We start from the raw sequence: 17,369 nt of genomic DNA, 5'->3' as shown, positions 1-17,369 counted from the left end.
TACTTGGGAGGCAGAGGCAGGAGACTTGCTTGAGCCCAGGAGTTGGAGGTTGCTGTGAGCTGTGATGCCAAGGCACTCTACCCAGGGGGACAGCTGAGGCTCTGTCTCAAAAAAAAAGATCCTAGCAAACAGAATTCAACAACACATCAAAAAAAGTATACACCATGATCAAGTCAGTTTTATCCCAAGTTACAAGGCTGGTTCAACATACATAAATCTATAAATATAATACATCACATAAATAAATTAAAAAACAAAGACCACATGATTCTCTCAATTGATGCAGGAAAAGTTTTTAATAATATCCAGCACCCTTTCGTGATCAGAACACTCAAGAAAATAGGCTTAGAAGGGTCATTTCTGAAATTGATAGAGGCCTTATACAGCAAACCCACAGCTAATATCATACTGAATGGAGTAAAATTAAAAACATTTCCACTCAGATCTGGAATTAGGCAAGGATGCCAATTGTCTCCACCGCTACTGAACATAGTAATGAAAGTTCTAGCCATTGCAATCAGGCAAGGTAAGGGGATCAAGGGGAGTCAGAGGAGATCAAACTCTCTTTGCTGATGGTATGATCCTATACCTGGAAAATCCCAGGGACTCAACTTCAAAACTCTTAGAAGTGATCAAGGAATACAGTAACATCTCCGGATACAAAATCAGTACTTACAAATCTGTAGCTTTTGTATAGGTCAACAATAGTGAAGCTGAAAATATAGTCAAGGACTCTATTCCTTTTACAGTAGTGCCAAAGAATATGAAATATCTGGGAATTTATCTAAAAAAAGAACGTGAAAGATCTCTATAAAGAGAATTATGAAACTCTGGGAAAAGAAATAGCTGAAGATGTAAACAAATGGAAAAACATACCATGCTCATGGCTGGGAAGAATCAACATTGTTAAAATGTCCATACTACCCAAAGCAATCTACAGATTTAATGCAATCCCTATTAAAGCACCATCATCATACTTTAAAGAGCTTAACAAAACAGTGCTTTGTTTTATATGGAATCAGAAAAAATCTCAAATAGCAAATACACTACTCAGAAATAAAAACAGATCAGGAGATATCACGTTACCAGACTTCAGGCTATGCTATAAATCTACAGTGATCAAAATGGCCTGGTACTGGCACAAAAATAGAGAGGTAGATTTTGGAACAGAATAGATAACCAAGAGATCAACCCAGCCACTTATAGTCTTTGAAAAGACTATCAAAAATATTCATTGGAGGAAAGAGTTCCTATTTAACAAATGGCTCTGGGTGAACTGGCTGGTGACCTGTTGAAGAATGAAACTGTACCCTCATCTCTCATCATTAACAAAGATTGATTCTCAATGGATAAAAGATCTAAACTTAAGACATGAAACTATAAAAATATTAGAAGAGAGTGCAGGCTTGGTGCCAGGCACATACACCTGAGCCAGCAGGTTCAAATGCAGCATGGGCCTGCCAAACACTGTCAGCTGCAACCAAGAAATAGCTGGGCATTGTGGTGGGTGCTTGTAGTCCCAGCTACTTGGGAGGTGGAGGCAGGAGAATCGCTTGAGCCCAGGAGTTGGAGGTTGCTGTGAGATGTGATGCCATAGTACTCTACCCAGGGCGACAGCTTGAGGCTCTGTCTCAAAAAAAAAAAAAGAAGGGAGTGCAGGGAAAACACTTGAAGAAATTGGCCTGGGAGAATTTTTTATGAGGAGGACCCCTGTGGCAATTGAAGCAACACCAAAAACGTATTACTTGGATCTGATCAAATTAAAAAGCTTCTGCACAGCCAACAGCACAGTAAATAAAGCAAACAGACAGCCTTCAGAATGGGAAAAGATATTTCCAGGTTATGCTTCTGACAATCTGATAACTAGAATCCACAGAGAGCTCAAACTAATCAATAAGATAAGAACAAATAACCCCATTTCTGTGTGGGCAACAGACTTGAACAGAAACTTCTCTGAAGAAGACAGGTGCATGGCCTACAAATACATGAAAAAAATGCTCATCATCTTTAATTATCAGAGAAATGCAAATCAAAACCACTTAGAGATATCATCTAACTCCAGTAAGATTAGCCCACATAACAATCCAAAAAGTACAGATGTTGGCATGGATGTGGAGAGAAGGGAACACTTCTACACTGCTGATGGGAATACAAGCTAAAACCGCCTTATTGGAAAGAAGTTTGGAGAATATTCAAGGAACTAAAAGTGAACCTACCCTCCCTCTATTAGGTATTTACCCAGATGATCAAAAATAATTTTGCAACAAAGACATTTGCACCAGAATGTTTATTGCAGCCCAATTCATAATTGTCATGCCATGGAAGCAGTCTAAGTGCCCATTGACCCATGAATGGATTACGAAATTGTGGTATGGCTTGGTGCCTGTAACTCAGCGGCTAGGGTGCCAGCCATACACAGTGGAGCTGGCAGGTCTGAACTCAGCCTGAGCCTGCCAAACAACAGTGACAACTACAACCAAAAAATAGCTGGGCACTGTGGCGGGCACCTGTAGTCCCAGCTACCTGGGAGGCTGAGGCAAGAGAATTGCTTAAGCCCAGGAGTTGGAGGTTGCTGGGAGGTGTGATACCAAGGCACTCTACCCTGGGTGACACAGTGAGACTCTGTCTCAAAAAATAAAAATTGTGGTGTATGTACACCATGGAATACTATGTAGCCATAAAAAGATGGAGACTTCACATTATTTATGTTTACCTGGATGGAGCTGGAACATATTCCTCTTAGTAAAGTATCTCAAGAATGGGGGGGGGAGTATCCAATGTATTTAATGCTACTATGAAATCAGTATATAATCACCTACACATTCATAGGAATAGTAAAACACAGCTATAGTCCAGAAAGAAGGAGGGAAGAGGAAGGAGAGGGGGAAGGAAGAGAGAGGCCAGGCATTTGGGGGAGACCTAACCTAATGTGCATAATGCAATGATACATTTCTTTTCTTTTCTTTTTTTTTTTTTTGAGACAGAACCTCAAGCTATCCCCCTGGGTAGAATGCCGTGGCATCACAGCTCACAGCTATCTCCAACTCCTGGGCTCAAGCGAGTGTCCTGCCTCAGCCTCCTAAGTAGCTGGGACAACAGGTGCTATAACCAACACCCGGCTATGTTTTTTTGGTTGCAGCCAGCATTGTTGTTTTGGCGGGCCCGGGCTGGATTCGAACCTGCCACCTTAGGTGTATGTGGCTGGTGCCTTAGCCACTTGAGCCCCAGGTGCCGAGCCAGCAATGATACATTTCTAAACTATTAAGAATAGACTATGAATGTCTTACCACAACAAATAAGTAAGCGAGCAGATGGTTCTGTTAATCACTTTGATGTAAGCATTTCACATGGTATATCAAATCAGCACACTGTACCTCATAAATGCATTAATGTACACAGTTATGATTTAATAAAAAATTAAAAAAAACCCCAAAAGTGAAGAATTGTCAAATAAGGATGGTCAAACTACTAATTCAAGTTTTACCCAGACTAGGAAACCAACAGAGAGATCTTATATAGTCCAAAAGGTACTATTGAGAATAAGAGAACATCAATAGCAGAGAAAGTTTATTTTACTTTTAAGGAACTCTTTCTGAGTCATGTTCTATACTTTTACAAGCTGAGAAAAGCCTGCTCTATTAGCTGGGGGATTTGCTGCTAGAAACCAGTCACTCTCAAGCCAGAAACCTGAGAGTTCATTTTACATGTTCTCAGTGAGAAAAAGAAACTATTACTGAAATATTTAAAAAATACTGGTGTCTATAGCCACAAGAGTACAAGCTTGGTTATCAGATGGTAACTACCATGAAACCAATGTTGACAAGATTAAAGCCAGGAAAATTTAAAGGAAAATGAACTGCTGATATAGTACTATTGGTTCCCATTAACTGAATTCTGAAGTCTCTCTTATGCAAGTTAAAATGGCTAACAAATTTGCTGGGTTGAATAGGGGTTGGGAAGAGAGGGTGAATAGGATATCCAAACCGCTAAGGAAAAAAAGAAAAGGAGCCATAAGATGTAAGGAGCAGAAACATCTGGAAGATCTGTTTTAATTAAGTTGGAGTACACATAGCCTGTCGGGAAAAACCAGCAACTGAATGAAGGACCAGGTTAGATAATGAGATAGATAATAGAGTTTTGAATAAAGGTCTTAGGCAAATGGTGAGTCTAAGCTCAGAAAAGAGCTTCAAAGGAGAATGGATAAATAATAAGTCACTGTCTATCTGTACAATGGAATACTAGTCAGTAATAGGAAGGAATGAAACTATTGATACACACCACAATATGGAATGCTAGCCAGACTGAACGAGCATATACTGGATGATTCCATTTATATGAAGTTCAAACAGACAAAACTAATTCATCGTGATAGAAATAAAAATGGTAGGTATTCCCCATGGGATAGGGACTGGAAAGTGGGTATAAGGGATCTTTCTGTGATATTCTATGTTATTTCTGGGGGTGTTTCATGTCTTGGTCTGAGTTGTGGTTACAGATATGTACCTGTGTAAAAGTTCACAAAACTGTACATTTAAGATTTGGCATTTAAAGGTAAGTTTAACCTTTAAAAAATCTGCTGCTCATACTCTGGTCTTTTGTGCCTCTCTTCTCATGAAAATTTATTATATACCACTTGGAGTACCACCTATAAATTCATCAGCATGAGCTTACATGCTCACTTGCATCCAAGATGGTTCTAAGGTAGCTCAAGCAGAAGCATTATTACCTCAGAAATATGGACAAGCATGAAGCATCTCCATGCTAAGCCTGAGTCAGTCTGAACGTTGTGGGGAATGGTGGCACATTGGAGTAAATGGCCTTGCAGCCCTGGATGAACTCTTACCTCTGGAATCCACAGAGCACAGCTGACATGAGCCCATTTAGACCCTGTCCTGGTAGTCTTCATGGCTCCACCTTTCTTTGGACATAACAGACATTGTGGATGAATGCCCAGGACACAGGAACGACAAAGCCAGCTGCCTTCTGGGACTTTGAGGATGCCATAGCAGGCCTGGAGGCACAGGGAGGAGAGGGGAGAATGTTCAGCATCTTCTTACCAGGATCGACATCTGTTCTGACCATAGTCACAGAGTATCCTCCACTTTGGGGAAGGCAAATAAAGCCAAATAAACTTATACCCAAGATTTAATGATTTTAAAAATTCTCAAAAAAGCAACTCCTAGCATCTGTCCTAAGATCAGCATGTTTATCCATGAGAATTGACTTTGAGGATGATAGAACAAAAAGGAGATATAGCCAAAGGCTAGCCCAACTGTTACCTGAGTTAAATGTTTTACAGAATTTTTTTCTGTTTTCTAAAGCTTCGTCAATGATTATGTATTATAATTAGTCAAACATTTACTTAACAACTTCTATATGTCATATACTGTTGCAATCAAGAAAAGAAGTATTAGAAAATAAAAAGAATTAAACTTTTTTTAATGAGCAAATGAATTCATGTTTATAAAGAGCCTAATAGTACCTGGCACATAAAAGGTTCTCAGCAAATTGTAGCAATTATTTGCTTAGGTTGAAGAAAAGGGACTTGTGAATGAATCATGAATAGAATATTACACTAATCACAATAATCCATAATGAGTTCTGGAAGCCGCTTCAAATCCTTTACAGAATGAAGTAGGACAAAGAAATAAATGAACTACTGGGGGAAATGGGAGGTTAGTCTGGGAAACTTCCACTGTCCTCAATTTTGTCCATCCTTTCTTCTTTACTGCTCTACTCTATTAGAGACTAAACCTGGAGGGCACTTAGTTCTCCATATTGCCTGACACACTCTTTGCCATTGACTGACTCAACATGGCAACTTCAAGAGCTCTGTCTACCACAGGAGATTTCATCTTCAGCTCAGATTCAAGTTACAACTGTTACTATCACATTTGTCCTCCCCTTCACCGAATCATTTTCCAAACTCCTTCCTTCCACATCAACACCAGGCTTTTCATCTTTCAGATCCAAATTTTTGGACTTGTATTACTCACTTTTCCCCATCTATTGTCTCTTGTCCTCATTATTCCTCCCTATAGAGTGGCTCTGAGACTCTAACCTTCCTCTCTATCCCCTTCACAACTGATCTAAGTTCTCATCACATCATGCTTGGATCGGCCTACTTCCTCCCCCTTCACACCTTCAATCTTTCCTCTATTTGGTTGTCAGATTCCTCTTACTAAAACAAAGAATTCATATCATTTCACAGTGGCAAACTCTCTGAAGATCTATTCTGCCCTTACCTCCCCTGCCCCCATCTAAACTAGGGGCTGGGTATTATCCAAGGCCTGTTTTACAAAGTCAACAAGCTAAGAATGGTTTTCACATTTTTTAAAGGGTTATAAGATGAAGAACGGTATGTAACAGAGGCTGTATCTAGCCCTTCAAGGAAAAAGTTTGCTGGGCCCTTATCTAAAGCCTGCTGTTACTTACACCTCACTATCTGTTCTCATGCCTAACCACACTTAAACACAAGGCCCTTGACTTGGACAGGCAGGCCTCCTGGTTTTCTTCATAACGGCTGTTTTAATTCTCATGTTTACATATCTGTAAAAGCAGTTTTCTTACTCTACATCTTCTCTTGGCACAGTCAGACCTTGTCACCCTTCCAGACATGGCTCAAACTCCAGGCCTCTCCCCAAACCCCATTCAGATCATTGTCTCTCCTTGTGCCTGCCACATTGCCTTATTCCTGTCCTCCACTACATGAGATTTCCCTCACCAAGTACATAGCACCATGTATTTTTTCTTTTCTCTCTACTTTCACTGTTGTGTTTCATCTCCTTAGTGAGATTGTAAGGTCACTGAGGGTAGAGCTTTTATTATAAATTTACTTGGAAGGCCCTCTAAACTGAGCTCAAGTACATGGTTGGGTAGAATGAAATAATTTATCTCAAGAGCTAAAGCTGGACTCCAATTATGCTCCTCTCATGACACTAAGGCATCATTTTATAACGTTCCTACTCGTTTGGTATTTTTTAATTTCAATACATTTAGGGGGTACACGGTTCCTAATCTTTGAAACTCTTCTTTCTCTGAGGCCCAGAGTATTTGCCAGGAAATAAAATTAAGATTCTTCCCTAGAATAGAACCTCTTTCAGACTTGCAGAAGAAAGGCCACTGGCCACCTTTATTTCCTGGCCATTCTGTTGAGCAGAACACCCTTTACTGAGCTCTTTGATACACTTATTCATGGTCCTAAGATCATAGAAATTGTATTTCATAGCAGTGGTTCTCAACTTTTTCTGGCCCACAAAATGATGAAGAGTGGACTTTTTTGAGAAAATTGTATACATGCACTGACATGCTTTACATATAATTCCAGGGGGTTAGTAAACTCAGTGGCAAGTATTATATACATGAAAGATAAAAATTATAAGTGTATGTCCCTCCAGTCAAATTAACACAGGTCTTAATTAAAGTGTTTAACATTTGGGGTAAGAAGCAGAAAATGGACACACATGAAGGGACTTGGAATGGTCCTTTCACATTAAATAAATTCTTTTTAGAGATGGGGTCTCACTCTGTCACACAGACTGGAGTGTAGCGGCACAATAATAGCTCCCTGTAGCCTCAAACTCCTAGGCTCAGGTGATCTTTCTGCTCCAGCCTTCCAAATGATGTTCACTTTTTTTTGTTGTTGAGACAGAATCTCACTTTGTCACCCTGAGTAGAGTGTCATAGCATCATAACTCACGGCAACCTCAAACTCTTGGGCTTGAGCAATGTTCTTGCCTCAGCCTCCCAAGTAGCTGGGACTACAAGGGCGAGTGCCACTATGCTTGGCTAGTTTTTCTATTGTTACTAGAGAGGGGAGTCTCTTTCTTGCTCAGGCTGGTCTCAAACTCATGAGCTCAAACAATCCATCCACCTTAGCCTCCCAGAGTGCTAGGATTACAGGTGTGAGCCACTGCACCTGGCCAATGTTCACAGTTTTTAGAGAAAAATTTCTAGTTCACTGTTAAAATCTCAAGTTGACTATGTATGCTTCTCCTGAGGAAAAAACACTGAACATAGTATGGTAGTAGTAAGGGAGAAAAATCATGTTTAATAAATTCAAATGTCAATATATCCCTAGTCTGTTAAGCAGTAAACCAAATCTTCCGAATAATTCTGACTCACTTTTCAGTCAACAGAGGGAGCTCTAACCTAAGTATCCCTCAGAATTCAAGTGAATGTACTCACTTTGGAAGAATCTGTTTTTTTTTCCCTCCCCTCTGTTGCCCTGGCTGGAGTGCAGTGGTGTCATCACAGCTCACTGAAACCTCCTGCACTCAAGTGATACTCCTGCTTCAGCCTCTCAAGTTGCTGGGATTAGAGGTGTGCACCACCACAATCACCTAATTTTTCTCTCTCTCTCTCTTTTTTTGTCGAGACAGTGTCTCATTCTTGCTCAGGCTGGTCTCAAATTTCTAAGCTCAAGTGATCTTCCTGCCTTGGCCTCCCAGAGTGGTAGGATTACAGGCATGAGCCCACCACATCTAGACTGGAAGAATCTTTTATACGAAACTTTATATGGTACCAGTGTCCCAGCTTTAATACATAACAACATCTTCAATACTTCCTCTATTTGGGAAGCCGAGGTCTGGTCATTTGTTATTATTATTGCTATGTGAAAAATCAGTATCATTCATAGTCATTACTGGATGTGTTTTCAAAACAAATAAAATACCTTTGGTGAAAATTATTATGCTACACTTAATTTTGTTAGTCAAAGAACCTGAAATGAATTCCTTAATATTTTCTCCCAACTACAAAGGACAAATACAGAAAATATATACAGATGACCTTTTCACTATTCTCTTCAGGCCTGCTACAGACTCATAATCATTTATGTGAAACCCCTAGGATGACAAAGATTAGGAAACCCAGTTGTTCAGATCTTAGGGAAGTAAGAGAGTATAATGCATGGTATAGTACTACCTAACTCCCCAGTGAGGCCAGAGGCAATACCATATGAACAAATACATTAATCTTTCTTTAAAAATATTGGGCAGCGCCTGTGGCTCAAAGGAGTAGGGCGCCGGCCACATACACTGGAGGTAGCAGGTTCAAACCCAGCCTCGGCCAAAAACTGAAAAAAAAAAAATTAAATGTATGAGTATTTACACAAAATGGATAAGGAGTATAAAAGGTCTCATATAGGGTGAATTCTGGTATTGTTTCCTGATCAGTTGTGGTATAAACCTTTAGCAGAAACATGCACTTTGCAGAGCCTTACAATTTTGGAATTGCAGAGAAGGGATATTTAAGCTTATATTTAAATGGTAAAGATTTTCTCTTCTCACTGAAAGTGTGATATAAATTACAATAACTGGCAGAGTGAAGATAAATTTTTAAAATTCACTATTTTGAAGGACATAGGTAAATGAAGAAAAAGACCCGATTGGTCATAGAATAATTCTAAGTACCTCATGTTAGGTCAGATGACTCAAGGAATTAAAACAGTCTTAAGCCCTAGTTTCTTTATCTCCTATGTTATCTATTCTGATCATTTTAGTCATTTTGTAGCCAGAATGATCTAAAATACAAATCATATCCTTCAGCATGGACAACACAAAACAGAAGTTCCTTAGTTTGTAGAAGGTCCTTCACACATGTTCCTGTATCCTTCTCTGCTTTCTCCATGCCTTCCCTACTCCACCTCACTGTGCTATAATTCTGCTGCATTCAAGAGTTGCCTCTGATATACTTTGCCTACTCTCAATACTCCTTCTGAACCTGTCTTTCTCTCTGTCTACATACACATTATTTGACATCTCCTTTTGGTCATTAATATTTAGCTTGAATGCTACCTCTTGGAAGTTGTCCCTAACCTCTTTCCTATGTCCGTCCCTCCTATACATTTCCACAGAAGCTTGGACTTACAGTTATAAAACAACTGGCAGTTTCTTTATAGTCCCTACATCAGACTATGATTTGCCTGGGAGCAGTGATTATGCCTGCCTCTTCATCACTGACTGTGGTCTCAGCACATGCAGCACTGTCCTGAGTCATGGAGTACCATGTCTATTTGCTAAATAAATTTTTTTTTTTGAGACAAACTCTCACTTTGTTGCTTTTGGTAGAGTGCCATGGGATTATAGCTCATAGCAATCTCAAACTCTTGGGCTTAAGTGATCTTTTTGCCTCAGCCTCCCTAGTAGCTGGGACTACAGGCTTCTGCCACAACGCCTGGACTTTTTTTTTGAGATGGGGTCTTGCTCTTGCTCAAGCAGGTCTCAAATCCATGAGCTCAGGGCAATCCACCCGCCTTGGCTTCCCAAATGCTGGGACAGAGGCATGAGCTACCACACCTGGCCCTTGCTAGATAAATTAATGAAATAAATAAAACACACAACAGATTCAGAAGAGTAGGGTAGGGGTAGGGGAGTTCAAAAAAGGATCTGAACTAGACCTTGGAATATATGCAGAGTTTTGATAGCTGAAAGTGGGAAAAGGCATTTATAAATTGGGGTGTGGCTATCAGGAATATTTATCACCGCACCTTGAGTAAACTGTCTTTGCTGGGGCATAGAGCGTATGGAGGGAAAAGAGGGAAAGAGCTAAAAAGAAGGTTTGTATCATCATCATCATTATTAATTAAAAAGGCAGTGTGGAAGAAAGAGTGACAAATAACTAGCTTGGGTAAAGTCACATCACCTTTCCTGGTATTTCTATAAAACTGAGGAGTTAGATAGTCCTTTATAATCCTAAAATTCTGTGATTTTTAAAAGTAGGGTGGACCTAGCTTTCTGGCAATAGAACATTTGGAGGTGGAGAAGGGCCTTGGGTACCAGGATAAGGAATACCGACTTCCATCTGTAGGAAGTATAAACTCACCAAGATTACTGACTATGGGTATAACCTGATGATGCCACAGGGATTTGAAGGCAGAGGAACCTCCCACCAGTCCCTCCCAGCAGTAAAGACTCCCAGAGGGAACTGAACAAGGCAATTCCAATGGTCTGGGCATCAAGTAACACAATAAAAATCTGTGTTTAGCCCCCCAGGGTAAAGTTAGTAAATAAGTAATTAGGAAACAATGAAGAACAGCCAGGCCAAATCTTTATTTCCACCCTTAAATGTAAGTCGCTACCCAGATATGAGAGCTGGAGATCATCACTGAACTTCAGAAAGGCTGACCATGAGGAGATGGCGTTCTCCACTCTTACTAACCTGATGCACACAGACGTTACACTTATCACAGAACACCATATCATTCCCTTCTTCACTGTCTGGAGACCGGCACACATCACAGATCACATCTTCATCATACTCTATGCCCAGCCCTTCCTCTGTCTCAATAGCATGGTTCATATTTTCATGGCAATGGCGTTCCAGGACTTCTATTGTCTTTTCCATAAGATTCTCATCAACTGGCCCACAACCTGCACAGAAATACAGTCAGTCAACCCATAAGTCAGCTATTATCCCCAAATCACCTATTGTGAACCCAGTGCAGGGGTGGGTGGGATTCTAAATGATAAAACCATTTCTTCCCTATCTACAGCAAACATATTTCAAAAAAATATTTTAGTAGTGCTACTCTAACATTTACCTGTAATCATATATTTGTGTTTGATACATAAAAGGAGAAATACATTTCACTATATTCCTTAGAACAGCAGTTCTCAACCTGTGGGTTGTGACCCACAGGAACTTTATTATAGGGTCGCAGCATTAGGAAGGTTGAGAACCACTGCCTTAGAAGCTATCTGTTTAAATTCTAACTAGTCTCCTCCTAAATATCTCTCTCCATTTGTTCTTTTTCCCACTGTGGGAGGACTGTCACCAAGCTTTATAGTTTTGAACACTTTATTCTGCAGCATAATAAAACAATTAAAATCAAATAACTATTTGGACATAGTAATTTCATTCTTAGCAAATTAGTTTCAATGAGCACATTTAATGGTTCTACAAAAAAATTTTCAAATGAAAATGTATTAATAAAAGAAAATTCTAGGTCTTATGTGTGCATAATTATATACATATGAAATATTTTTTTTCAAACCTGACTTTTAAAAAAAGTCCAATAGTTTTCAATGGCAAACTATAATACAATATATACCTATCAGCATTCACAAATGTCTAACGTCAATTCTAAAATGACCTTTTTTGCTTCTTGATTCCTTTTTCCTTCTATACTTTTAATTTTTCTTAGCCTTCCATACTTAATAACCCAACTAAAAGATCCATATGGCCAATGTTGGTAACAGCTAAACATTTTTCTTACTGGGAGGACTAATGATTTTGTGAGAGCACATATTTATTTATTCTAACAGTTTGTAAACTAGGAATAATCCTCAAAATGATACAAAACAAATTTATTCCAGTATTCTACTTCATTTGTATTATAAGATACCCTAAGAACTTTGGAATTCTACATAAACTAGCATTTTAATGTTATGGCTACTCATGAAACCAAAAACTATCCAGGACTTATGTGTTATTTTATCTAGCCAAGACCAATTTCATATATATTTTTTGGAGTGAAGGAGTATATGGGTGTCTGGTTAAAAGAGAACTTAGATTTAAATCCCAACTTCTCCTCATATTAGCTATGTGAACTCCGGCAAGTTACCTATCCTCTTTAGGGCTTAGTGTTCTTATCTATAAAATAAGAATAATAATATGAAGTTCATTGATTTGTTGTGAGGCTGAGATGAGGTAATGTTTATACACTGCTTAGTATGTAGTAAGTACTCAATTAAAAAAACCTTAATCTGAACCAAAAAAATTGTGCAATTTAATGTTTTTAAAAGTTTAAGCTCTTAGATGCCTCACTACAATATCATTCACTCTAAAGAAAAACTTGAGATAAGGGAATCCTCTTTTAAAACTCTCCTAAGTGTAAATGCAATGATACATCCTGGATGGGACCCTAGAAGGGATCATGGAACAGAAAAGGTCATAAGGCTCGGTGCCTATAGCTCAGTGAGTAGGGCGCCGGCTACATATACCAATGCTGGTGGGTTTGAGCACGGCCCAGGCCAGCTAAACAACAATGACAATTGCAACCAAAAAATAGCCAGGCATCGTGGCAGGCACCTGTAGTCCCAGCTACTCAGGAGGTTGAGGCAAGAGAATCATGTAAGCCCAAGAGTTTGAGGTTGCTGTGACGCCACAGTACTCTACCAAGGGTGACATAGTGAAACTCTGTCTCAAAATAAATAAATAAATAAAATAAAGAAAAGGTCATAAGTGGACAAACCTGTGAAATCTCAATAAAGCCTGGAGTTTAATTAATAGTAATGCACCTGTGCTGGTTTCTTAGCTTTAATAAGGGTACCATGGTAAAGTAAGATGTTAATATAAGGGGTACTGGAACTGCAGGAACACTTAGCACTAACTACTAACTGTGCCACTTTTCTGTGAGTCAAACTATTTCAAAAGAAAAAGTTCCTTAAAAAAAACTCATCCAAAGGGAAGTAACTGTAAAATAGCAAAGGGATATTACTATAAAGTGGTTTCATGTCAAAGGGAGCATTGTAATGACTGAAATCTACAGATACTATATGCATCATGAATACAACTGCATATTGAGCCATTGATCCAACTGATTATGCCCTCGTGCTCTGATTTTCTTTCTGTCAGTCCTTTACTCCTTTCTCTTTGGCATTCCTACTCTAAATTGACCACCTCCCATCCTCTTAGAGAATAGAACAAGAGGAGACATAAAACAAAAAGCTTGAAAAATCAAGGAATAAGTATTGGTTACCAGCAGGATAAACAACATTGCCATGTCAAACTGGATTTAATATAATTTTAATTTTTTATTCATGTGCATTCAGATACCAGATTTGAAAGAGAAAGAGAGAGAGGAATGGAGGAAGGGAAGAAGAAAAACCACTCATCTTTGTACTAATAATGAACAAATATGATTCAAACAAAAATGAAATCAAATGTATCTTTCACCGTATCTCATATAGAAACTTACAAAACACCCATAATTCTACAGGAAAACTTGGACTTGAACACTGGCTTAGATTAAATACAGGTGAACAAGAGCTGTAAGTATAAAGTGAGACTCCTTTCAGCTTAGCATTTCCCAGCCTCACTGGTATGCACACATTTACTTTAAAATTATTATGTTTAGTTCCAAAATTTTTGTTTGCTTGCATTTGCTTCACTTTATTTTCTTTTTAAAAAATTGTATGACAACTCTAGAACTCACTAGAAGTAGCTAAGGATTGCTTTGGGGACAGTTTGCCCTAGGCCTGCCATTCTTCTTTATGCAGGCCGCAAAATTATAAGTCCTCCATTAAAGGGTACTTGCGCAGCAAACTGCCAGCCTGCAGTGGTGCTGTCCAATGCCAAAGCTGGAGCTTTGTTCCAACCCCCCTGATAGAGGGACCCCTACCCATGGCCCTGCTCACTGATCAGAGTGCTTTTCAGGGCTGAGCCAGGAACTGGCTTCAGAATCCTTCTCAACTAGAAGTTCAACAAGTCATGACCATTCTCACATTCAGAATTGGGAAACAACCTTGTGAAACCTTCATGTCATTCCCAATCTGTGCTATTTACTGTGAATGAGGAAAGAAAAAGTCAAATTTAAATGTTATTGTTCTATTTCAACATATTTATGGATTTGAAGAAATACTTCATTAAGATCAAAGAGAAAAATAAATGAAAGGGCCAGAAAAGAAAGAAAGCAACAAAATGAAAGCAAGTTAAGGGTCCTGAAAACCTAAAAAAATCATGAGTCAGGTCAAGTCAAGTCAAGGTACAACTTACATGTGAGAAAAGAACATACCCATTTGTGCGAGGTCTTCATTGAGTTCCTGAAGCCAGAAGATGTCCATGTCATCTAGGTCATAGCGGCACACAGCTGATGCCACCTCTGAAATGTTGATGTAGCCAGGCTCTGTGGTCTCTGTGCTGGAACAGCAGATGTACTTCCGGGGTCGGATAAATAGAGTCTCCTTTACCGGCTGGGCTATAAACCTAGAAAAACAAGAGAATAACATTGATAATAACCAACAAATGACAGGTTCCAGGCATTGACGAGATGGGCCATATACTTAAGATGCTCTCCTTTTCCACCCTGGATAAATGTCCTTCTTTGTCCTCTGGGAAATATGGCAGATTCCTTTCTAGAAGGCAAATGGTTTTACGAATTGCTCTGTTATCAGTTGTGAACTCACTCACTGCTAAAACAATATTTTTTTATTCACCCTTGTGGATCCTGGGTCTCTACTGCTATTCACTGTAATAAAATTTTGCTGCATGTATTCTTGGTGCAATGGTCACCAAGTTTATTTAGAAGGAAAAACTTGGGAGGGGGCAGTATCTCTACAAAGGTACAGCCATATCCTATACCAAAGATGTATTACAGCCAAATTAATGATTTTCTACCATGGACTCAATATTGGATGATGGTAAAGAGGACAGGATTTACACACACAGGCCTGGTTTTAATCTTGTCAATCACTCATATAGAGATCCTGGGCAATTATTTAATTTATATATAAGGCTTAGTTTTCTTAAAAGTAGGTTAACAATCATAAATTATCATAAACATAATATCAAACTTATAAACTTACTATTATGACAATCACATGAAAAAATAAAGTGTTTGAAATGGGGAATAGTAAAAATAGATGCTTAACAATGCCATTGCTGTTGTAATATTCCTTATGATTTTCCCTATTCAAATGAGCCCAGAAGTCATGGAGTTGTACACGCTCAAGGCATTGTCCAACCCTAAATAATAGCAATTATAAATCTGAGCCCAGGTAACATGAAAGATTTCTACTCAACTTCTCTAGCAGCCTGAGCAAATCTATACTTCACCTCACCCCTCCTGACACCTAAAGCTCAAGGCAAGGACACCAAGCAAGGGAAGAAGCAAGTTTTTCAAGGCAACAACTTATTCTACAACTAATGATTTAAATACTGCATGAAGCATTGGAAAATTTAACCAAGAGAAAATCTGGCTTATTATTCCCTGATAATTTTAAAGAACAGGATGGGCCATCTTAAGAAAAAAAAGAGAGAGAAACAGACACACATATGTCATCAAAATATAATGAAAGTTATTTCTTTAGAAGACTCCTGGAACGGCTTGGTGCCTGTGGCTCAAGTGGCTAAGGCACCAGCCATATACACCTAAGGTGGTGGGTTCTAATCCAGCCCAGGCCGCCAAACAACAATGACAGCTGCAACTAAAAAAAAAAATAGCTGGGCGTTGTGGCGGGCGCCTGTGGTCCCAGCTACTTGGGAGGCTGAGGCAGGAGAATTGCTTGAGCCCAGGAGTTGGAGGTTGCTGTGAGCTGTGATGCAACGGCACTCTACCCAGGGGAATAGCTTGAGGCTCTGTCTCCAAAAAAAAAAAAAAAGAAGACTCCTGGAGCTAGTTTATTTATTCTAGAATCATTATATATGTAGAAAGATTCATAAATATATTCTTATGAATACATGTAAATATATGTAGGGATAGTTTACTTTATAAAGGTAGAGAATATTTTCTCCTAAGCATTATTCAAAGTGCCTATGATTCCAAATAATATAACTTGAATAAAGTTAATAACTACACACATTTGCACATTTAAATTTTCCTACCATATAGAAGTTTTTAAAGCCAAAAGCAACAAATATTTGAAGAAAAATGCAGAAACCTCAAATATTAATTGAAACTAAAATTTTGGAACTGTTACAGCTCTGCTTCCAATGGAAACAAACTGAACTGAAAAGGGTAGGACATACATATGCATTCTGCAGAGACTATGAGATTAAATATGCTGTGTTTCTTTGGTGCATGACCTACGAGGTAATTATAGAATATCCATTTTATTTTTCAAAAGTCATCTTTTTCTAAAAGGAAGACTATGGCTGGGTGTGGTGGCCCATGCCTGTAATCCTAGCAATCTGGGAGGCTGAGGTGAGGCTGAGATAGGGGGATTGCTTGAGTTTAGGAGTTTGAGACCGGCCTGAGCCAAGAATGAGACCCTGTTTCTACTAAAAACAGAAAAAACAGTCAGATGTAGTGGTGCACACCTATAATCCCAGCTACTAAAGAGGCTGAGGCAAAAAGATTGCTTAAGCCCAAAAGTTTGAGGTTGCTGTGAACTATGACGCCGTAGCACTCTACCCAGGGCACAGAGCAAGACTACTGCAAACACAAAAACAAAAATAAAACAAATGAACAAAAAAACCTGTAGTGCAGATTAAGGAAAGTCATCATGCTTCTAATTTATAAGTTTTAAAATTTGGAAGACAAGAATAATTTTTACAATTGAATAATTATTCATTAACATAGTAATACATGACCACTGAAGGTGAGACATTAGTTTTAAATGTAAAAGTAATTATTGCAGGCTTGGCGCCTGTGGCTCAAGTGGCTAAGGCGCCAGCCACATACACCTAAGGTGGCGGGTTCGAATCCA

The 17,369-nt window shown here is 38.9% G+C and overlaps 1 protein-coding gene across 1 annotated transcript in view; it reads right to left on the bottom strand.

The window, feature by feature from the left end:
* JADE3 (jade family PHD finger 3) overlaps nt 1-17,369 on the bottom strand; it is a gene marked incomplete at its 5' end in the record, with an annotated part of 102,659 nt that overhangs the window by 34,042 nt on the left and 51,248 nt on the right. The window contains 3 exons of the mRNA XM_012811276.2: nt 4,844-5,011; nt 11,161-11,372; nt 14,738-14,928. Coding sequence (XP_012666730.2) covers nt 4,844-5,011; nt 11,161-11,372; nt 14,738-14,928 — 571 coding nt within the window. The remainder of the gene's footprint in view (nt 1-4,843; nt 5,012-11,160; nt 11,373-14,737; nt 14,929-17,369) is intronic.

This window comes from Otolemur garnettii, unplaced genomic scaffold (genome assembly GCF_000181295.1).
Source record: "Otolemur garnettii isolate 467f Iridium unplaced genomic scaffold, OtoGar3 scaffold00153, whole genome shotgun sequence".
Classification (NCBI taxonomy): domain Eukaryota; kingdom Metazoa; phylum Chordata; class Mammalia; order Primates; family Galagidae; genus Otolemur; species Otolemur garnettii.
The sequence above is the reverse complement of the archived record's forward strand: the minus strand, read 5'-3'. Positions and strand labels throughout refer to the sequence as shown.